General features: G+C 54.1%; 9 protein-coding genes and 1 non-coding gene across 10 annotated transcripts; 4 read left to right on the forward strand and 6 right to left on the reverse strand.

Annotated features, from left to right (window-relative positions):
• Positions 1-2,783: 2,783 nt before the first annotated feature.
• Positions 2,784-2,855, reverse strand: BO70DRAFT_t295. The gene has a single exon. It is a non-coding gene; the product is annotated as a tRNA-Glu (tRNA).
• BO70DRAFT_175983 (uncharacterized protein) lies at positions 2,826-4,590 on the reverse strand. Its single transcript, XM_025538400.1, has 4 exons — positions 3,952-4,590; positions 3,800-3,891; positions 3,458-3,742; positions 2,826-3,390 (listed from the first exon to the last, which is right to left on the reverse strand). Exons 1-4 carry the CDS (start codon positions 4,091-4,093, stop codon positions 3,058-3,060), a joined length of 852 nt encoding a protein of 283 aa, XP_025394677.1. The 5' UTR covers positions 4,094-4,590; the 3' UTR covers positions 2,826-3,057.
• BO70DRAFT_301922 (NAD(P)-binding protein) lies at positions 4,576-5,599 on the reverse strand (the record flags this gene model as incomplete). Its single annotated transcript, XM_025539726.1, has 3 exons — positions 4,576-4,938; positions 5,001-5,177; positions 5,228-5,599. 3 exons carry the CDS (start codon positions 5,597-5,599, stop codon positions 4,576-4,578), a joined length of 912 nt encoding a protein of 303 aa, XP_025394678.1.
• Positions 5,600-6,001: 402 nt separating this feature from the next.
• BO70DRAFT_301959 (uncharacterized protein) lies at positions 6,002-6,973 on the reverse strand (the record flags this gene model as incomplete). Its single annotated transcript, XM_025539728.1, has 1 exon — positions 6,002-6,973. The coding sequence occupies one exon, from the start codon at positions 6,971-6,973 to the stop codon at positions 6,002-6,004; it is 972 nt and encodes a 323-aa protein (XP_025394679.1).
• A 505-nt stretch (positions 6,974-7,478) lies between these two features.
• BO70DRAFT_366626 (cytochrome P450) lies at positions 7,479-9,528 on the forward strand. The gene is made up of 4 exons (XM_025544380.1): positions 7,479-7,991; positions 8,046-8,237; positions 8,295-8,817; positions 8,873-9,528. Exons 1-4 carry the CDS (start codon positions 7,592-7,594, stop codon positions 9,303-9,305), a joined length of 1,548 nt encoding a protein of 515 aa, XP_025394680.1. The 5' UTR covers positions 7,479-7,591; the 3' UTR covers positions 9,306-9,528.
• Positions 9,529-9,580: 52 nt separating this feature from the next.
• On the forward strand, positions 9,581-10,561 carry BO70DRAFT_390749 (glutathione S-transferase family protein; the record flags this gene model as incomplete). The annotated part of the gene is made up of 3 exons (XM_025546184.1): positions 9,581-10,007; positions 10,059-10,162; positions 10,223-10,561. The coding sequence occupies exons 1-3, from the start codon at positions 9,803-9,805 to the stop codon at positions 10,559-10,561; spliced, it is 648 nt and encodes a 215-aa protein (XP_025394681.1). The 5' UTR covers positions 9,581-9,802.
• Positions 10,562-12,410: 1,849 nt separating this feature from the next.
• BO70DRAFT_400961 (uncharacterized protein) lies at positions 12,411-13,906 on the forward strand (the record flags this gene model as incomplete). The annotated part of the gene is made up of 2 exons (XM_025546966.1): positions 12,411-13,482; positions 13,545-13,906. The coding sequence occupies 2 exons, from the start codon at positions 12,411-12,413 to the stop codon at positions 13,904-13,906; spliced, it is 1,434 nt and encodes a 477-aa protein (XP_025394682.1).
• Positions 13,907-14,260: 354 nt separating this feature from the next.
• Positions 14,261-16,914, forward strand: BO70DRAFT_346152 (putative C6 transcription factor; the record flags this gene model as incomplete). The annotated part of the gene is made up of 5 exons (XM_025541527.1): positions 14,261-14,398; positions 14,450-14,562; positions 14,623-15,037; positions 15,088-15,473; positions 15,534-16,914. 5 exons carry the CDS (start codon positions 14,261-14,263, stop codon positions 16,771-16,773), a joined length of 2,292 nt encoding a protein of 763 aa, XP_025394683.1. The 3' UTR covers positions 16,774-16,914.
• A 625-nt stretch (positions 16,915-17,539) lies between these two features.
• Positions 17,540-18,664, reverse strand: BO70DRAFT_366631 (uncharacterized protein). Its single transcript, XM_025544381.1, has 2 exons — positions 18,366-18,664; positions 17,540-18,309 (listed from the first exon to the last, which is right to left on the reverse strand). The coding sequence occupies exons 1-2, from the start codon at positions 18,479-18,481 to the stop codon at positions 17,643-17,645; spliced, it is 783 nt and encodes a 260-aa protein (XP_025394684.1). The 5' UTR covers positions 18,482-18,664; the 3' UTR covers positions 17,540-17,642.
• A 647-nt stretch (positions 18,665-19,311) lies between these two features.
• On the reverse strand, positions 19,312-21,930 carry BO70DRAFT_324476 (M3 family metallopeptidase). The gene is made up of 4 exons (XM_025540618.1): positions 20,337-21,930; positions 20,146-20,284; positions 19,618-20,098; positions 19,312-19,550 (listed from the first exon to the last, which is right to left on the reverse strand). The coding sequence occupies exons 1-4, from the start codon at positions 21,570-21,572 to the stop codon at positions 19,358-19,360; spliced, it is 2,049 nt and encodes a 682-aa protein (XP_025394685.1). The 5' UTR covers positions 21,573-21,930; the 3' UTR covers positions 19,312-19,357.
• Between the last annotated feature and the right edge of the window lie 79 nt (positions 21,931-22,009).

Here is a 22,009-nt window from a genome sequence, read left to right on the forward strand (position 1 = left end):
TGAAGAAATTAAAGACTATTAATATTATAATAATCAGGATTACTATTTAATTAAGTAGAAAGAATAGCCGAGCGAGTATAATTAATAGATTTTTAGTAAAAATATAAAGAATATACCCGAAGCTATAAAGTAATACTAAAAATATTATAAGAAGTGCTATGTGTTAAGAAGACAGGAGATAATTACTAATAAATCTCTTTATATTCTTAAGGAATAAGCTACAGGAATATTAATCTCTTAATATTTCTTATTAATTATATTATTATAGATTAAATACACTAATAGATATAAAATCATTCTGTTATAAGATAATAGAAAATACTTAAATATATCTAGTTATATTTATTATCTATTTATAAGATAAATAATAATAATAATCAGGCTCTCTTATTATAACTCAGGAATATTTATAAAAAAAGTAGACTTTAGAAAAAGAATACAGAGATCTATAATTAATCTGATAATACTATTCTTATTATCTGAAATCAATTTATTATTATTAATATCTGAATATTAAATATATATTATAACTCTTATTAAATTAAGAAAGTTCTGCAGAGCAGAAATCTAATCTATATATCTTAGATTATCAGGCAGTAAATATAATAATATTTCTATCTTATAGATATAATAATTCTCCAGCAAGGCGCAGAGATCAGAATAGAGAATCAACTGCGCTAAAAAAATATAATAAGTCTTAATAAACTTAATATACTCAGCGGTAAACTTCTAACAGAATATTAATAATAAAATTATAAAGATCTTATTTCTTAATTATAATAAGAACTTACACGCTTGGCGGTCTTAATACTCTTTAATAAAAATTCACAAGTATAAATATTCTTCACACTGTTAAATATCTTTACAAGAATATAAATCTCTTCGCGGATAGTCTACTTAATATTATTATTCTAATATTCTTTCTTCAGAATCAGAGTGGCCTATTTAATAATTTTTATAAGATTATAAGTATTTTTTAGCAGATCAGTTGCAGGCTCGAGAAATATCAGTAAATTATATATATATAATACAGAGTATATAAAATCTACAGAATTATAAGTTTTCTTTCTCGCGGAATAGAAATAACACAAGATAGATATCTTTATATCTAACAGATAACTAATATTATACAGAGCGCTCTTCTTAGAATTAAAGTTATTATTTATATATCTCAGATAGTACATACAGAAGTTATAACAGGCTTTGATAGAAATATCCCGCTTAGAATATATTATTTTCTTTATCATCGCGAAGTAATCAAAAATAAGACTAATATCTAATAAAAAAGAGAATAACAGCAATACAGTATAGATAAAAATAATAAAAATTATATAAAATAATAAAGAAATATAAAGAGAATAATTATAAATTACTAAAGAAATAATAATTATAAAGTAGAAGAGAAGAAGAAAAAAAAATAATATAAAAAATTCTTTTATTTATACTTCTTCGCAGGGGATCTATTTATATAAATATAATATAAGAGATTCTTTTATTTACACTTCTTCGCAGGGGATCCATCTATACAAAAATAATTAAATACTTATAAAACTATACAGAAACAGTATATAATCCTGTTTATATTATATATTCTGCGAGTTTCTTATCTTTCACTATCAGATTCTTACTATTCTAAATCGGAAATATATAAGACTATTCCCAACACCCGAGCCAGATGGCTTGTTTCAGCAGAGAAGGGCGCTATTTATGATAGAATAATCCAGCTATCAGGATAAAGATTATTGAGATGATATATTATAGTAATTATAAGAGTTGTGAGGTTATTAATAGTGATTCTATATCTCTCCGGTATCTATAAAATATCGATCTCTCTATAAGGAGCTACTGATTCTTCAAGAATCAGTCTATCTTGTGGATATAGACTATCTTTGTTATTGTTAAACAAATACACGGTGTTTCATGGTTGATTCCTTACCTAGTCGACAGGCTTTCTACCCTGACAAGTAGATCCTATCACAAAATGACCGTTGCAGAAGGTCTCTAATGATGATGCCATTCAATTGACATCCACCCCCGGCCGGGTTAAATATCCTCTCTTCCTCCCTCTCGAATCCGTCCTCTTTTCGACCTCACTACCTTACTGCCAACCTTTCCGTAACCACCCTTCTCCGCCTTCTCTGCTATGGCCTTCATATCCGACCCATTTCTCGTCGGCTTAGAAGGCACCGAAGTATATATCCTTCGAAAACCCCTGCCAGACCTGGTTCATCGATCAGAAGCTGTCGGAGCACCCGACCCAGCTGTCCCAAAAAGACACCGATGATGGTAACCGGAGTGTATTCCACACGGCACCCGGCGATCATGAGGGCTTTGGGCCCCGGAGTGGGAATCGCGCGGTCGGGGGGGGGGGGGGGGGTGTCTTTCACGGATGGTTGGTATGGGATGGCTAGGAGCCACTTGTAAATATGATCAGCTCTACTCCGCCGTAAACCAATTGCTTCCATCAGATATCGCGTAGACCATCAAGATCTTAAATCGTCCTGCCTGGGTCTTTTGCTGCGTCATGTGCAGGTGCAGGTCTTGAATGTCCAAAGCACTAGATGAGCATCGGGCGATTTTTCGAATCATATGTGAGGGAGGATTTTCTTGAGACTGTGATCCCTCTCCTGCCTTCACCTACTGCTCCCATGTGAGTCCTCAGAATAGTATAGCCCTTGTCTGTTTGTTCCCACCTACGCCATCAGATCCGCTCTGCACCCATGGCGCGTTCAAAAACAAACTCCGGTCGGTCGGTCGATGGAAAGCAAAAAGAGAGAAAGATGCTCCGATAGGGGGAATCGAACCCCCGGCTGCCGTGTGAGAGACGGCGATGTTAGCCACTACACCATATCGGATGTTGATTGAAAGGGGCGGCTAGTTTCTGCTACACAAGGCTAACCTGCTCGCTCGCCCCACTCTCCCCACCCAAACCAAGATCAAGGCGATGGGACAATGCGATTGCGTTTAGATATCACGCATGGATATTCCGAGCAACAAGAAACGGCAGGACGCCTCTGTCAATAGCAAATCGGATATCAGATGCTCCTTGGACCCATGTCATTCTCTCTTACCGGGCCAGTCAATCATTCCACCCACACTCTCCCTCCTCAATGAAGGCCCCCAGCCGGGTGGCCATCTCGACCTCCATCCTCTCCCTGCCATCCGGGCCCGCCCTAACGAGAGCCATCGGCCCCCCCCCGCGTTGTCCTCATCCCACGGCCTCTCCCCGGCCCCCCTCATATTCCTGAGGATGGCTTGGTGGAAATGCCACCGGAGGATATCGTCGCTGACTCGCCGGTTCTCATCTCGCGCCGGCCTCGTGGTGGAGCTTAGCACCAACCCCCCGACGCCCAAACTGTCCAGCGCAAAGGGGACCACTCGATAGCCATGCTACAAGACACCGGATCCTTAGCAGGGCTCACATTGGAGTGTCAGTCAGTGCCTGGGGAGGCCTTACATCGGGGCTGACGGCGATCTCATAGAGATCGAAGCAGATGTGCGTGGTTGCCTCCAAGAGCAACCCGTTCTGGGCCGAGAAGAGCCCGCTGGGAGCGATCATTGCCGCGTCGGTGGTGTCGGTGATCCAGGCGCGCCGTTCCTGATTCCAAGCGGCCAGTCGCGAGACCGGGTATATGTGTGCCGCCATCAAGCCTCGCCAGGGGTCGTGGAGTGTCCCCGGCCGCTGGCCAGTGATGGCGCAGGCCCTGTCACGGCTGCGGACCGCATCCCGGAAATGGAGTTGCTAGTCGACCTTAGTCTCCTTCCCCAGCAATATGAATCCGCCATGGAGTCGGCTTACATTTTCGCGCAGGCTCTGGGATCCAGTCTGGGGAGTCCGGACCCGGCGCACATGGCGCTCGGAAGTTAGGCGCACGGCAATCGGGTGGCCATCTTCATCAGAGATTAGCCATTTCCTTGGCTACAACAGAGAGGAATCGAGTCGCCATATACCTCTGCTTCGCACGGCATAGTGCCCCGGCGCTACGAATGCGTTCGCTTGGCTCACCCGCGCTCCGACCGTGCCATGCTCATCCACAGCGAACAGGGCCCAGCGGGTCCGCATGGTCTCGAACCGGAGGAAGTGGGAACACATGTCCACGAAGAGCCGGACGGTAAGCTGCGGTGGCGTCTGCTGAAATCCCCCTGATGGATGGGCCCGTTCGTTAGCGAGTCACCCTGCCACTGCCACTGCCACTGCCACTGCCACTGCACGAGCTTCTGCTTACCCCCGAGATACACGCCACCGGAGTCGAACAGGTGAATGTTGCGGTCTACACCCTGCAAAAACGGAACGTGGAAAGGAGCCGCCATGGTAAAGCTGGATCAACTCAACGATGGGCGCAGGCAAGGCGCTGGAAAATAGTAGGCCAAAAGTACAACAAGAGTAGAAGGGTGGGAGAAGATCTGGAGGAGAGGAGGCGGGGAATCCACTCCCAGGAAGGGAATCTATTTCGCGGTGGCAGGAGCATTCAATTCAAGGTGCAAGAGCATGTTTTTTAAGATGGAGAGAATTCACTCCAATGGACGCCGCCTGCCCCCCTCCAAGCAGGCATAAGAACATCCTGCAAAATTCACTTACCTCGCAGGCACAGAAATCTTCCCCAGACACTCCCCCAACCCCATCCGTCCTCGATACACCCGCACATCAGGGTTTGGGATAGCCGAAGCGATCACACCCCCCGGCAAGAAACTGTTCGTCATCTCCACGAACAGACCAACAGAGCTCTGCGGCAGGAACCGGCCAAAGAAATCAGGAAAGTCTTCTTTCTTCACCGGTCTGATCTCGACCTCCTGACCGACAGCGTCATGAAGGGCCTGTTGGACCTCATTCACGGTGTATTCCTGTGGCCCACGGACTTCCACCACATATGGGCTTCGGGGGGGTTCGAGGCCCAGCAGGTAGGTGGCACATGCCCGTCCGATATCATCGACGGCGACCTGGAAACAGTTACAGGTTAGACCGAAGACACAGTATATTCTGCTGCATCAGGCACACTGACCATTGGGACGCGATAATCCAGCGGCGTGATGACCGAGTAGAAATGCGGGTTGTCCGTCCTGACGGTCGAGATGGCCGACTCCCAGTTCTCCATGAAATACGCACAGCGCATGAAGATGACCTCCGGGGCTGCGTGTTGCAGGATCTCCTCGGCGATATGGTTGGTCATGATTTCTCCCTGTCCCCATCGCGTTAGTATATTTTTCACTGATCGACTGCAGAACTCACAGTCCCTGAGGGCTGCTCCGCCCCCGTGCTGGAGAGCAGCACCACGCGTTTCACTGTGCCGGCCTTCTGGATTGCAAGTCGGGTGTTCTCTGACGCCACGCGCGCCCATTGTAGGATGTCGCTGGCATCGTATCGCGGGGGTGTGATGGCCAGGACCATGTCCACGCCACCGAGCTCTAAGGTATTCGCGTCGCTGAGATCACCTTGCCCGGCATGGAAGCTGGGATGCGACAGAAATTCGGCGGGGGCCTTGGACGGGTCGCGATAGATGCCCTGGACATGCAGGGGGGTGGTGAGTTGGTCGGACTCGAGGAGGGCTTTGATTGTCGCCCGCCCGGTTTTCGGAGATGCTGGAAGCACGGCGATGCGCATTTTGTCGAGGCTATACGACACACGTTTTGGAATGCTGCGATGGAAGGCATCACCACAAGGACAAGATCGAGTGGGGGGTGATCGAGCTATGACGACGGCAAGCCTCGCAGGTACCCTGGTTCTGCAAAGCTTATGTGCTTGGACATTAAACGCTTGACTATCCTGGTGCGATTTGGCTTGCAAGAGTCGAGAGTACTGGAATGATCCCATGTACAATACCAGCCAACTAAAACATCAGTCTAAAACACAACCCATTAGAGCATTGACTCCCATGAAGAAACGAAACCGAAATTTGCTTTTGTCTGCGTGCGAAGCCCAAATCGGACTGACACACGGCCAGACGCCCCACAAAACCCTATGGCGATCTCAGCAGTCTCCAAGGAAGTCGTGATGGACAACGCGCTAGCTCTGGGTCCCCTCAGAAGTATTCAGAAACGACAGAAAGAACATCGCGCAATAAGCCGTCAGGACATAGTACACTTTATACGTCCTCTCATCCTCCTCCTTGGACGGATCCTCCCTCGCGCACCGAATCCCCACGACCACCGCCCCTGCCACGTGGAGGATGCCCGATATCAGCAACCCCACGCACATCCCGGCCGTGTGGCAGTGACTGGCCAGTTTCCATCCCCATCTCACCACGGCGCAGCCAAGCAGCACGATCGTCGCGGCGGTGGTCTGGCGCAAGAGTCGGCGACCCGGCCCGGAGAGAATCACCGGGAGGGTCCGACGGTTGATTTTGCGGTCGCCGTCGACGTCGTGGAATTCCTGTAGGTGAACGGTTGCCAGGTCCCAGAGTGCCAGGATGAGGTCGAATTTCGGGGCCGTGTGCAGCTGCGGCCATCTGGAGCAGACGGTGGCATCGAGCAGACGGAAGGTGAGATATGTCCAGCCCGCGGGGAAGGCGTTGCGAGCGAACCAATGGTTCCAGCCGGGATGGACATAGCACAGGAAGACCCATGCCTGGGATAGGACGAAGAACAGCAGGCCAGACCCCCCAGACAAGGTGCGGCTGATCCAGCCGAAGAGACACCAGCTCAGCCCCCAGCGCCGGTAGGCCCCACTGACACTGACTAGTCCCGCTGTAATGGGTCGATAGGGCTTGTTGACTCGGTCCTCCTCCACAGATACGAGCTGGTTGACGATGTCCCAGCAGTACTGCTGGCCCACGGCCACGACCAGGACTCGGATGGCGAGGAGCCATGTGTGATGGACTGACTGAGGGGCCGCGACCAGCCGACTAGCCAATGCGACTACCTGCAAGATAACGCCGGCACCCAGGTTGGAGTGAAGGACCAGGCAGGTGATCCGACACTCGAGTCGCAAGACTGCAGCGGCTGACGAGAGTAGGGCTAATGGGGCGAACGGGCCCATGGAGCCCAAACGAGCCCGCGGTGGATCCGCATTGTGGGACGGTCTGTCCATCGCATGGGACGGATTGGCTGCTTCGGTTCGTGCACGGATGTCGCCTGCGAAGCGGTAATAAGGAGAGAAAAGGGGTCGCACTTTATGGTATCTATCTAGATAAAGTCTGCACTCTGAAGACGAGTCTGAAGTCTGAAGTGTCGACTCCGCAGTGAACGGCCTGGGGGTCCACCGTGGGCCTTATATACCTTATATGATACTATATAGTTACCATCTGGAGCCGGCATGGTCATAGGCTGCCTCGCTTTCCATGATCCTGAATCAGGCTCCACCAAAGCCATCCGTCTGACATCAGCGCCTGCTGACCTAGCCATGTCCCGAGCCGCCTCTGGGATGGACCGTGGGCGGGTACAGCCATCGCAGTGCTTGCTTACTTGGTACACAATATCCACCGTCTCGCCGGGCAGTGATGATCCCGTTCGGTGGTGAAGTCCCCGTCGAATGAACGATAGCTCGCGCACCGGGCACCACTGCGTGCCAATTTCCCCTCCGTGGGCCCTTTCGACGATACAGTATAAATCGACCAGGCCTCCCGTCGCATTCTCGGATCTACAGACATCTGTCACCATGCATGCGTCACTGGCAAAGCTGACTGCGACGGGAACCCTAGTCGGAGTGGTGGTCTCGTATGTCGCTCGGCAGGGGGAGATCGAACAGCACCTGGTTCGCCTGCTCGGCCTATTCGGCGGATCCAATCTTATCCTTGTCGCGTATGCCGTGATTTCAGGGACTGGCTGTGTTTCCCATGCGCTGGCGCAGGTCCTGCTGATTAATGTCGCCTTCTTTACGGGCTTGTTCGGCAACATCGTCCTTTACAGACTGTTCTTCCACCGGCTGCGCCATGTGCCCGGTCCCCTCGGACCCCGGATATCGCGCCTGTACACGGCGTTCTCGCAGTTGACCCACACCCAGATGCACTACACCGTCCAGGAGATGCACCAGCAGTACGGGGATGTGGTCCGAACAGGTATCCCACCGCATCGAAGCCCTTCACACCAGCGACTACTGACCGAACGACTAGGACCGCGCGAGATCTCCATCTGTCGCCCCTCGGCCATCAAGGCCATCTACGGACCCCCGACCCGGTGTACGAAATCGCCCTGGTACGACCAAATGACCTATGACACCGCGAGGAAAGGCTTCATCGCGATTCGTGATATCAAGGCGCACGGCCAGCGCCGTCGGGTGTGGGACCAGGGCATTCGCACCCAAGGTCTGAGCACCCCCTCCAGCCGCACCGATCGACACTGACCGAGATACACACTGACAGCTATCAAACAATACCAAGAACGCATTGCCGCCAAATCCCGGCTGTTCGTCAGAAAGATCGGGGAGCAAAAGGGGCAGCCAGTCAACTTCACCAAGGAGGTGATCCGGTTCGCTTTCGATGTGATGGGCGACATTGTCCTGGGCACCGAGTTCGGCATGCTGGAGACGGGCCGGATTCCCGACGCCCTGCAGCAGATGCACAAGAGCACAAAAGCCCTCGCCGTCGGGGGTTCGATCCCGTGGATGCCAGCCCTGATGCTGCAGATCCCCGGCATGAGCAAGATTGCTAACCCGTTTCGACACTACTGTCATGAGCAGCTAGCCGCGGTCCAAGAGGTATGTCCTGCGGTGCGGGGACCATGGTGCCATGGATCTCGCTCTAATGTTTCTCAGGCCCAGACGCAGAGTGAGGAGCCCACAGACATGATCTCGTGGGTGATCCGAGCCCAAAACAACGGCGATCCCGGGGCGCCTTCCCCCGACGGCCTGAAAGATGATGCGTGGGTGCTGATCATTGCCGGGAGGTATGTTTCCCGCCTGAACCCGATGATGCCGGACTAGCGCTGACCAGGTCTGCAGTGATACAACCTCGACCGTGCTCACCAACACCTTGTTCTACCTGGCGACCCACCCGGACGTACAGACCAACCTGCAAAGCCGCCTCGACGAGGTCTTCCCGGCCGGAATGGGGAGCTGGTCGTATGAGCCGGCTCGGGATATGGACTACTTGACGTGGATCATCAACGAGACACTCCGGCTGAAGCCAGCGGTTCCGGGGGGCCTGTCCCGCGTCACACCGCCGGAAGGGTTGCAGATCGACGAGCTACGGATTCCCGGGGATGTTGTCGTGTCCGTCCCCACGTTCACCATCCATCGCGACGGGCGGTTTTGGGAGAAGGGTGACCGGTTCGTGCCGGACCGGTGGGAGAAGATCGATACGAACCAGGCGCCGTATTTGCCATTCTCTCGAGGTGTGTTGAGCCAACCGTCTTTGGGATGCCGCAGACGCTAACAAGGATATTCAGGGGCGTTCGATTGCCTGGGGAAAAGTATTGCGTGGATCGAGCTGCGCACGGCGTTGTCGATGCTGATGCTGGCGTACGAGGTGAGGCTGGCGGATGACAGCCAGCGGGCATTTGATGGGAAGGAGCAGGACAGTTTCGTGATGGTGTTGCCGGATCTGTGGGTCCGATTTATGCCTCGGCCGGGGGTCCAGGAACTAGCGGCATGTGGAGGGAGGGAGGGAGGGAGGGAGGTGATGCGAGCCCTAATAGAGTAATAGAATAAGGATGTTCGAAGCCGTTGGAAGGAGCAAGAAACATGTCTGCCGGTCTGCCTGAACCGTCTGCCTGAACCCGTCTTAGTCACCGGCGGAATTGGGTCCGCCCCCAACCCGATGGTTGGTGGGTGGAATGGCAGCCCTGACTGGCACCATCCGAACAATTAAAAAAGGGTGCTGGCCTGCCTTCTTCTTATCCCCGTCTATCATCTTTCCACTTTACTGTCACAATGGTTCTCAAACTCCACGGCTTCGTCCACTCGACCTGCACCCGGCGCGTCCGGACCGCCCTGGCCGAGAAGGGCCTCGAGTACGAGTTCATCCCCGTCGATCTGTCCAAGCTCGAGCAGAAGGCCGAGGCGTACCTGAACAACCTCCAGCCGTTCGGAAAAGTCCCTGTGCTGGAGGACACCGAGACCGGCGTCACCATCTACGGTAGGTGTCTCCCCATCCCGATGGATCCCCGCTAACGTGTTCCCGGTATAGAAAGCCGTGCCATCAACCAATACATCGCGACGAAGTACCGCGGCCAGGGAACGGAGCTGGCTCCCCCCGAGACCGACTTGAAGGCGTTTGCGTACTTCCAGCAGGTAGGGCCCCAGATTATTTCTTAACAATTCCATCTGTGGACGAGCGATTGACCGGGATAGGCCGTCTCCATCGAACAAGCCTACTTCGACCCCCCCGCCTCAAGCATCGCGTTCGAGAAGGTCTTCAAGGCGCTCAAGGGTCTCGGCGCAACCAACGAGGCCGCTGTGCAGGCCTATTTTGGCCAGCTGGAGGCCGCCCTTCACGGCTACGAGCGCGTTCTGTCCAAACAGCCCTACCTGGCGGGAGAGAGCTTCACTCTGGCTGATCTGGCTCACTTGCCTTACGGAGTGTTCATCGAGCAGTTTGGGTTTACTGACCTGGTGGCCAAGTTCCCCCATGTGCAGAAGTGGTGGGAGGGCCTGAAGGCGCGGGAGAGCTGGAAGAAGGTTACCGCGTAGGCCGCCTGGTGTGGCTTTCGAGATTGATGGTAGTCTCAGGTGTATTCCACCGAAATGTAGATGAATCTACAGATTTTTACTTCATGGACCATTGATCTTCAATTACCATCCTATTTGCGTAGATGTCGGACTTTACCTCAAGTGTAATACCAAGCAGGCCATAAAATGCTAGGAAACGACGAAGTATCGGGTTTGACCAAACACCATGCTTGCAAAGCCAGAAAACCTCACAAGGTGTCCTCCCCTCTTTTCTCGCCCCTTTTTTTCTTTCCTTTTTTTTTTCGGGGACTCAGAACCCGCGAAAAGGGGCTTGGTGGCCTTGAAAGTCCGGGCAGGCCTGAAACTCCGCCGGATTTCACCTCACTCCGAAAACTCCGAGAGTCCTTCGGAGCCAACAACCCTAGATCGTTCTCTCCGCGGAGAAGATAATTCCATTCTCCATCTTCCTGGGCCTCCCCTATGACACCCATCCCCCTCGCGTTTGGGGAGGGCAAGGGTACAGTAAAGGACCAACGAAGATCGCTTCTTTCGCTACGAGGATGTCCAGTTGCCCGGAAAGACATCGGAAGAGGCGTTCTAGAAAAACCCTTTGATTGATATGGCATCTTTCTGCTGAGGAATCCCCGGGCAGTAAGGATAGAAGACACGAGTTACTCAGTTGTCATACAAGCCGCTCTGTGGCTGTAGGTTTCCATCACTGCTGTCCTGCACCTCTCCGTAGGACAGCCATGCCGCGTGTCTCCTGCCCTCCATCCAGATTTGGATGCTGTCTCCTGTAGATCTATTCTTTATCTGATCTCGCTTAGTTTGACCTGACCCCGTACTTTGCAGTACTGTACGTAGTGGGACGCCTCATCCGCTCCCCATTTAAAACCCACCTCTCTGGTCCATATCACCTCTGGAACCCGCTCGAGCCCCGCCAGTCCCTGTACCTTCTGCGGGGTCAGAAATTTGGTAACAATGATGGGGAACTCGGGCGAGGGGGATTTCGCGTCAGTCACCCACGCCGGCCAGCGTGGGTGATATTGGATCATTCGCGCCTCGTCGAATTCGAACCGTCGCAGTGTCTCGACGTCATGGCCCTCCGCTGTCCTCTCCTCAGATTTGCATTCTGCAGCCCATGTGTAGGTCTGGTCGCTCCGGGCGGATGGCTTTGACATGACTGGAGAGCAAACGGAGGGGTAGGCGACAGCTTTCTGATCTCGTGCGTGGAAAAGGACAAGCGATGGTTGATTACAGCTTCGAGATCTGAGGATGAGGAACGAGGTCGCCCCAGCCTCGTGCGGGGTACACCAGGCTGAGGCCGTGCCCTCCTCCCCCTGACATGGTCATCATGACTGGCCAGCGAGCTGCGCGGGATCCAAACATCAGCAGCGAATGGGCAATTCATCTTTTGTCGGTTAGATACTGCTCACGCTGTGGGAAATGCAAAGACTGGACTGGAAGGATTTGTCGACAACCTCTTAGTCCGGGAGTCCGATACTTGGTTCAATCCACTTTCAGTAGCAACATCCATTCAGATATCGACAGAATTACTCCCGGAAGAAATCGTTTCACATCTCATTACCGCACAGCCAACCAAGACAAGACATTCCTGAGGGTTGTATTGGTGGCGTCGAAAGACTTGCTTTAAATCGGGGTTTCGGAGTTTCAGTCAAGATCCGCGGAGCTTCGCGGTCTTTGGCCCCAACGGAGGGAGAAAATCGCCATAATCTATCCCCTGCAAGTATATAACTATGCTGCATCGAGAGCCTTATTACTTGAACCTTCACAGTTTCGGATGACACAGCGTACCCCCCGACAGCAATCTCAGGTCTTTTTACACAGCCAACCGATCCAGACAGCAACCATGTCCAAACGATCCGATAGCCCTACTTCCTCCGGGCCCACTCAACCTTCCTCCCACTTCTCCTCCCCCTTACAGGAAGCTATCTTTATTCTCGTCATCGGCCTATCCCAACTATTCTCCGTCGGAAGCATCGGCAACACAGCCTTCTCGGTCCAGCACATCGGCGGAGCACTGAATGCATCCAGCAATGGCCAGACCTCGTGGTTCCTGGCCGCATACGCCCTGTGTAGCGGCGTCTTTGTCCTCGTCGGCGGACGGTTAGGTGACCACTTTGGACATAAATACGTCTTCATCTTCGGCTGGATCTGGATGGCTCTCTGGTCGCTGATCAGCGGGTTTGCACACAATGTCATCTTGTTCGATTTCGCGCGAGGCATGACGGGGGTGGGTAATGGGGCCCTGGTTCCCAATTCGTTTGCCCTCCTCGCGCGAGCCTTTCCGCCTTTCTCGACGAAGAAGAACATCGCCTTTGCATTTCTCGGGTTCTGTGCGCCGTCGGGGTATATCTTTGGGGGTCTCATCGGGGCTGCCTTTGCCCAGCATGTTACCTGGCGATGGGGATACTGGTTCTGGGCCGTCGGATGTCTGGTCCTCGGTCTCGCCACGGGGGTGGTCGTTCCCCACAGCGTTGGATCTCCTATTCCGGGGCTCAGTTTGAGGCAGTTCGACTACATCGGCGCCTGCACCGGCATCACCGGTCTGGTGCTCGTCGCATTCGCCTGGAACCAAGCATCGGTGGTCGGCTGGCAAGAACCCTACGTGTACACCCTGCTGATCGTCGGCATTCTCTTCACTGTGGCCTTTGCCATCTCGCAGTCACGCGTCTCCGCCCCAGTGCTGCCCAACTCCCTCTGGACGCGCAAGGGCTTTGCACCCGTCGTGATCGCCATGTTCTTCGGCTGGATGTCTTTCAGCATCTTCCTCTACTACACCACCACTTTCATTCTGAACGTGCATAGAAAGCTCCCTCTGTCTGCCGTGGCCGAGATGGTTCCCTTGGTCATCGGAGGCTTCTTCGCGACCGCCTCGGTTGCCATTTTTATCACTCGGGTGCCCGCGCAGTATATCTTCGGTGTCTCGATGTTTTCCTTTCTGGTGGGTAATCTGCTGATGAGCTTTGCGCCATACTCCGAGGTCTACTGGGCGTTTATCTTCCCCGCGTGCCTGCTGGTGGTGGGGGCCCTGATCTGTCCTTTGCCTCGTCTGGGATCCTCATCACCAACGTGGTTCTGCCGGAGGAGCAAGGTGCAGCGGGCTCTTTTCTCTCGACGGTGGTGCAGTATGCCATCGCCCTCGGACTTGGCATTGCTGCCACCGTGGAGGCCCACGTCAACGAGGGAGGAAAGGACGTGATCATGGGGTTCCGGGGGCCCTACTGGCTGGGCATCGGGTTTGCGGCAGTGGGGCTTCTTGTGGTGGTTTTCCTTGTGCGAGACCACCGGTTTGATTCCGTCAGGGTTGGAGAGAAAGACTTTCGGGGTGATGAAGAGGCATGAACGGGTGATTCCTGGTGTCCGGTGCCCTAGCCGCTTCAGTTATGATGAAGGGTTGGTTGGTGTGGATATATATCGCCAGAGTCCAGATCGAGTCGGTTCTCTCAGCCACAATAGAAGCAGTAATTTCCCCGGGTGTAACTGCAACCAAAATACCAGCGTGCAGTAGACAGATCAATGCGTTTCATAATATTTCGTGTACAGTGAATGAGGGCCGCCGGAAAACTCCGATCGGACGTTCCGCCTAAGTGCCGGCCAGCCAAGCCCCGAAACTCCGGGTACTCCGGGTCTCCGAAACTGCCACTTCCGACAACAACTCCTGCCAGCCATCATCTGTTCACAACCCCCCCGTCTACCATGGTCACCCCACGATTAAGGAGCCAGGAGCACCACCCCAGGGCCTCATCCGGCTCAGAAGCGAGTCCGAGAAAGCTCACGCTGTCGTGCTCACGCTGCCGTGCTTCCAAGCTGAAATGCGACCGGCAGGAACCCTGTGTAGGACGGACGCGACTGGCACATCAGAATGCGCTGGCTGATCGTTCCTAGGTTGAGTGTCTCAAGCGTAATGTCGGCCACCTGTGTACCAAGGATGAGCGCCAGCCCAGGGCGAAACGGGCCAAGGTCAATCCCACCAGCCAGGACAGTCCGGATAATTTGCGGTGAGTGCAGCGAGGGACTGGACATAACCATGCTGATCAGGCCCATAGCCATACACCGAGACCTAACGCATCGGAGGCTAGAGATACAGTCCAACTGCTAGAAGATCTGGTCGACGGGTCCCTTCTCGAACCTGTTCCCCATGCGGCGGGGGGGCATTCAGAATCATCCCCCATCGCAGACGACCCCCTAAACCCGTATTGGTGCTCCGCCAGCGGCCCTCAAAGACAGGACGAAAAGCTGGCCTTGCTGCGCGAGATCGTCGATCAAATGCCTGGCCCTGATCTGATTTCCGCCCTCTACGACGCCTTTGTTACTCGCTGCCAAGGTTCACTGGGTAACATTATCCATACCCCGACGTTCCTGGACCAAGCGAATGGGCTTTATGAGTGCTTAATCTGCCCTTCGGCAGAGCAAAACGCCTTGCTCATGTCGGAAAGAATATCCATGGAAATGCTTTCCTGTCTCCTGATGGCCGTACGTAGTCTGAATCCGCGCCTTGAGCATATACTCACTTCCGTTCACAGCTCGTGCTCGGCCTCGCCTTTTACCCCGGTCGCACTGTGTTGGGCTGGTCGAAGTCACCCGTTGCACTGCATGCTGAGGCGGCTCGAGAATCCGGTAGGCATATCAAAATCTGGAGGTCTTTGGCCCTGCGCTGCCTGCGAGGATCGGTGTCACTCTTTTGTGGCTCGATCCCCGGTCTACAGGCAGCGATCATGATTTTGCTCGACGCCCACGAAGATCCAGCAACCCTTGATTCCATCCTAGTTACTGCAATCTCAGGGGCCCAGAAGCTCGGACTGCATCGACTGGGAGATGTGAAACTAAAGGCTGATACCTCCATGGACAATGTGTCGACGCCTTCGTTACAGCAACCATACATTCGAACGGAAATAGGGGTCCGCATTTGGTGAGTCACCAGGCATCTGAACCTACCAACAGGCTGGCAGGGACTGACCTCACTCGCAAGGTGGGCATTGGTGATGCGAGATTGGTCTCGCGGGCAGGCACTGGGCTATTACAGCATCCATCCTTCGCAGTTCAACACCCGACCGCCCTTACACGTCAACGACAACGACCTGTGGATGCCGACCGGACAGGTTGATGCCCAGGACCACATCACTGAGCGGCCGCGATCGGAATTCACCATGCTTTCGTACACTATACAAGCTCTGGGCATTGTTGTTCTTGTGCGTGAGTCCATAGACTTGCGTGGCCCGGTACGACAAGTCCGAGAGGATATGGAACGCACGATGCACAGGGAACTGAACCGGAAATATGAACGATTCATTGCTCAACTCCCGTCTCACTTCCGGTTAGGAAATACTGCGGGACTGACAGCGACCGGTCCCTTGGCCGCAATCCCGGTGCAACGGTGGATGTTGCACCAGCAGCTCTGGTCTCTATTCTTGAGAATCCACCGAGGGAACCTGTCGTCCCAGGACGGGCGCATCTCCTGCCAGCTGCTGGCGCAGAATATTATCACCATTCAGGTACAGATCCAATCTCGCTGCACCGTATGTAGCTCACTGTCGGCGGGCGATACCCTGCTCTTCAATGCGGCCGCGGCGCTCGTCACAGACTTGATATTCTCGGCCACATCCAAAGAAAACGCTGGGTCTGGCTCCCAATTGGCTGGACTCATGTCGCGGGACAAGGTCCGGGAGGCCATCGAGCTGTTAAGGATGCGCAGCGGGGTAGACGATGTGCAGTTGTCGGTGGCCTCCGACAGGGAGCGAGCGAAGGCTGCCCACCGAAGCATGAATATCCTCGAGGCCCTCATGAAACTGGAGAACGAGATGTCTGAACACGACAATGAATCAAGGAGCGAAGCCGTGCAAGGTGAAGCTCCTAACAATATCTGCAACCGATCCCCCAGGAGCAGAATCATCGATGTCATAAGATCTTTCCAGGACAGCACCAGAGCTGCAGTTGCGACAGAATACCCAAGCATTGGCTCATCCGCGTCTTCCAACATATCTACCCCGTTTCCAGCCGTGATTGAAGGGCTCGATGAGCTTGACGTGCTACCCGTCATCTCGAATGATTTCGACTGCGACATCTGGCAGTTCCTGGACTTTGATTCTTTCACTGAGCATGTCACCAAGCCTGCGGGTCCAGCGAACTTGCCCGTCCCCGGTTCGATCCCCCTTTCGCCATATTCAGGGCAGGATAACTCGGTTACTGGGATGAGGACACCTGGTTTTTGAGCGGTAGCGTCTGTTCTAGACTAAATCGGTGTTTGATTGAGGAATACTACCGATCGATTTCTCCGTCATTTCAACTCATAGGAAACTTCACCATCATCCTTACCACTTTATTCCAAGGCGTCTTCCACCTCGCGACCCGCCCAGCATCGTCACACCTATCTTTCTGGGCGAGAGATTTGGTTTCGCATAGTCTAAACGAGCGCTAGAGACAAGACTCCCGAGAGTACTTGATCAGTAGAATATTCCATTCAGATGTAACCCCCGGAATCCAATGGCTCGAGAATAATATAAGGTTGTTGATGTTGGAATGAAACTGCTGTCGGAAGAGTACCCATCCCCTGTCGGCCTGAAGGATGATCTTTTCACCCTGAAGATCGACGCCTTGCGCCGGGAAGCTACCAGAGCGCTCACTTGGGTGGAACTGGAGCCTGCATAGCAACCTGATAACAGGGAATACTTGTGGTGGGAGAGAGTGTGTGCAGAGAAAGCTCCATCTCAGCCGTCAAGGGCATTCCTCGTCACCTGCTGGCACTTAATTCGGCAGTCCCTGGAGCCACGTGCCAGATATCAAAGATGACGGCGTTTCCACCGGGACTCCCCCGTCTTCCAGGACTCGAGAGTGAGAAACAAGAAACTCCTACTTTGTACTGCTACAAAGTCGTGCTCTGGGATATTACGACAAGCCAGGAAAGTCTGACAATGTCTCGCTACCTACAGTCGCCCTACCATGGGCATTTAGACGCGTCCAGGCAAGTCTGCCACGAGAGAGAACAAAACCAAAAACATTGGGAATAATAACCAGCTAACACGTTACATATAAACATCAGAATTAAGCTAAAGAACAATCCATCCCTCACGATGCAACAACCTCAGATGGTGATCGACACCCGCTGCCCCCAGAAGGGACTGTTCTGACCCGGGCCGGCCTTGCGCACGACACTCTCGAACAGCCACAGCCCGACGTCCGAGCGACTGATGATATAGCCCACCGCCGGGTTCGACTCGGTGCCTGCCCGGATCTTGGCCATGCCGTCGCTCTCCCCGTCCGTCAGGAAACTCGGCCGCACGAGCATGAAGTCCTCGAACGCCCGGTCCGCCGGCGCCCGGTCCAGCTCCGCTAGCACCAGCTTCTCCATCACCTCCTTGTCTGCGTGCGGCACCTTCAGCAGGATGTTGTACATCGGCTTCATCAGGCACGGCATGTCGCGCTTCTCCGTCGCCCCGATGCCTGTGCCGCTCATCACCACGAAGCGCGGCTTGGGATAGCACGTGCGCGCGGCCTCCAGGATCGTGCGCGTGGCGTCCTGGCAGATGGTCGGGTTGTCGATCGTGGCGTTGAATCCGGACTTGAACAGGAACTTGCCGCCGATCCCGGAGATGATCATGTCGACTGTGCGGCCATGCAGCGAGAGGGCCTGCTGGACGGTTGCCAAGTCGGTGATATTGCCCTGGATCATGACCAGGTTGTTTGCGATGGCTGATTCGGGGACCTCCAGCTTGCGAAGCAGGTCATGCAGCTTGGGGGGCTGCGCACGACTGAGGAGGGGCATTAGCATCTATGCGATATGACCGACGGGGGCCGGGGGGAGAACGTACGGGCAGTGCACTGGTAGCCCGCCTTGAGGGTCAAGGCCAGACACGCATTTATGCAGCCTCCGGTGGATCCGAAGAAGGCAAAGGTGGGCAAGGTGGGCAGGAATTCAGACATTGTGTTTGAGGTGGAGATTGGGGTTGTAAATGGAGAATGTGGCTGAGACGGAGATTGAAAAGCGGAACAGAGGAATGTAGTCTGGATTGTGCTGATGAGACTAATATGCTGGATTGATACGAGTTTATCCCAGTTTATCCCGGCTGGTATCCCCCCATCTCTTATAGCGGAGGCGATGGGCGGCCGCGGACGGAAATCTCCGTGCGGAGACGGAGACTTTTGGCAGGCGGAGATTTTGGGGGGGCCGGCGGAGACTTCAAAACAGCAAGACGGAGACGAGACTCCAAGCAGGACCCACGGCGGGAGGATTCCTGCCCTGCGCCCCAGGATCAAGCCTGCTGCCAATGAGGCTGTGTTCCCAGATTAAGGTTGGTTGGCTGCCCTCTCACGCTGGCCCTGATGGCTTCTGGGTGACGCGGTCGGTGTGAGGTGTCCAGTAACTCGAAAGGTGCGGCGGATCCCAACAACAGCCCTAAATTCCTCGCGAGGCTCAATTGACAAGACAAGGCTGACATCACCACTAGTGGGGATACGCTTGGATACGAGCTTCGCCTATGGATGTCTGGACTCTAGATGCGCCTCTTCGGCTGTTGGCACGGCACCTGTCATTGACGCCATGGAAGGACTGGCCGTGTCAGACCTGGTGCCGTCACGCCCCTTTAGGTGTTTAGATACCTTTGACTCGAGGGGTTTGTTCCCACAGGCCACGATGATATTTTACCCCATCTGCACAACACCCTCATGCATGTGTTTCATATCCTCGAACATATAGGGAATCGCAGATTGTTGGTATATTGTGCCGACAGATGAAGCCTTCCAGAACAAGAGACCTCTCCACAAAATTCTCTCCCCCGAGCCCTCTCATCGACCAACTCATCAAACAATCCCAAAATCGCGAAAATACGCATCCGCTCGCGGGACCCGTCCCAGGAAATCGCGAAGCATTCCAGCCTCATCCACGCTGCCGCCCTTCTCCAGAACCATGCGTCGATAGCGCAGTGCGGCCGTCTCGCTCATAGGGTCGTCCCGGAAATGGGAGGCCCAGATGTCAGCCGCCAGGACACGGGTACTGGAGTAGTCAGCTATACAACGTCGTCCATCCAAAGATAAAATGACATGGTAGACGGCGAACTCACTACAGATACGAGAAATAGTTGGCGTCCTGCCCCCACATGTAATGCAGCGTGGTGGCGTGGCCGTGGCCCCAATCTAACCCCTCCGCGCCGCGGAGGAGGGTCATTTCTTGGAGGTGAGAGTTGTATATCTCTGCGATTGGGGAGAGTGTGTTGGGTTCTGAGTGGAAGCTGCGCGTGTGGATTTGCATGTCGAATTTGCTGAAGGCAACCTGCCTGAGGGTCAGTATCGCCTGGTTGACTTGCTTCGCTGCGACGAGGCCTTCGATGAGATCGTCAGGGATCTCCCTCGGGGGTTTTCTTGAGTCGGCCCATTGATCCGAATACTCAGGCAGGTAGGAATAATGAAAGCTCAGAGGTTGAAGGCACTCGGGCACCCAGCACCAGTATTCGAGCAATTGGCTGGGCGCTTCGCCAAAGTCGCGCACGGTCCGATGGCCAGTGAACATGGCGTACCCGGTACGGCCGAGGAGGTCGTGAATGGCTGAACATACAGTTAGGGAAGGCAAGTGGAGAAGGAGTGCAACGCACCATGGCCGAGCTCGTGGAAGACGGTAATGACTTCTCGGTGCTGCAGCAGTGCAGGCACATCGGCGGCCGTCGCGGGCGAGAGATTGCACACCAGGGCCGTCGCGACCGGGGATTGCTGCCCGTCTTTTCTTCTGAATCCCTGGGAAGAAGTCAGAAACGAACACACCGATAAGGGTTGTTGACAGCCATACCGGGCGGATATTGAAGTTGGCCGCGTGGTTGTACTTGCCGGGGCGAGGGTACAGGTCGGTGTACAGGAAGCCCAGGAACGAACCCTCGTGTCGGTCCCGGACGGCGAAAACCCTGACTTCTGGATGCCAGACATGTCGATCTTCCTTCTCCGTTACCTCCAAGATGGACAGACCAAATAGCTTCTCGAAGGTGTCGAACATGCGCCGGAGTGTGTGCTCAGCCGGGAAGTACTCGGAAATGCGGTCATGGTCGACCTTATACTCCTCCTGCAGCATGCGGTGGTGGTAATAGTCGAAGTCCCAGAGGTGTAACGGGTCTTCGAGGCCGTCTATCTGCTCCAAGGCCTGGACCTCCTGCGACGCGACCGGACGAAGTTTGGCTGTGAAGTCGTCCAGCAGCTCGTGGACGGCTTCAGGGGACTTCACCAACTGGTGACGCAGTTGCTGCACCGCGTAGGAGGGAAACCCCAGCAGATGCGCCGATTCACTCCGCAGCCGGACGGCCTCTTCGAACAGTCTGGCATTTTCGGGGTAAATGGACTGGCCCGCCAGGAAGACGTCTCGTCGCGTCGAGGCTACGCGGCATTTGGTCAGAACCGCATTGACGCTGGGCCGGTCGAGACGGACGCCTCGCGCGCCCTGATCGTCGAGGGCCAGGCTCTGCAGCTTGCGGTCGGGGAGGCCTTGCAACGCCTCCTGGTCTACCCACAAGCTGCCCGGGTCAGTAGCCAGATTGTCCATGAACTCGACTCGGATCTCGAGCAACCGCTTTGCAATCCAGGTGAAGCGGTCGCGGTCCGCCCCAGACAGCTGGAGGCCATTGTCCACGAACATCCGATGGAATCGGGCCAACAGACGCGTGGACTCGTCCGTGGCATCCTCATCCTCGACCAGGCGATAGGCCACATCCACCAGAGCAAAGAGGGCTTCATTCTGGAACAGCGCCAGATAGGTCTGGTTCAGCAGGTTGATGGCGTCCGAGGCGGCTTGCCGGAGGTCGGGCGACGGGGCCACCGACTGGAACAGCGCGATATACTGCACCTCGTACTTGAACGCGTTGTCCAGATCGCCCAGAGGACGCACTGTGTTGGCAACGGTGGCACTGCCCGGTGCGACCGTCTCCACTAGCGTATCAACCGCCGACTGAACTTGGTGGACCAGACGATTGGTCTGGTCTCGCAAGTCAGCGGGGGTGATATCAAATGTAGGGAGATCACCATGTTCCGGGAGGGCCATGGTGCTGGGCTAGATATGTACGTGATACAAACCTGTCGTGTCTGGATCGACCCGGCTGAGACACCGCACTTATGATATACCCGCCTGCAACACTGAGGGGAGATCACACGACAGACATCAGGAACAGGAGCCAGCACATGATCATATCCAGGCACCAGGGGATGGTCACCTGGGTGGCCAGGGGCAAGGAAAAGGGCCCAACTGCCAACGAGAGCCGTCGTCCTGCCTCGAGCGGGTCGACCGTTCCCAAAGCATGATAGCCCTCGATCCTCGAGCCAGCCAACGGCCGCACTGTTATGAATCCAGCCACCACCGCGGGTTTTAGTGCCTGGGGTGGATCCCAAGGATTCGATCCCTGCCACTGCCACACTGGCCTACGTTCTTTGGTCTGATTAGAAAGCCGCCGTGCAAGTAATCCAGCGCACCATCAGATGCAG

Source organism: Aspergillus heteromorphus (genome assembly GCF_003184545.1).
Source record: "Aspergillus heteromorphus CBS 117.55 chromosome Unknown BO70scaffold_48, whole genome shotgun sequence".
NCBI lineage: Eukaryota > Fungi > Ascomycota > Eurotiomycetes > Eurotiales > Aspergillaceae > Aspergillus > Aspergillus heteromorphus.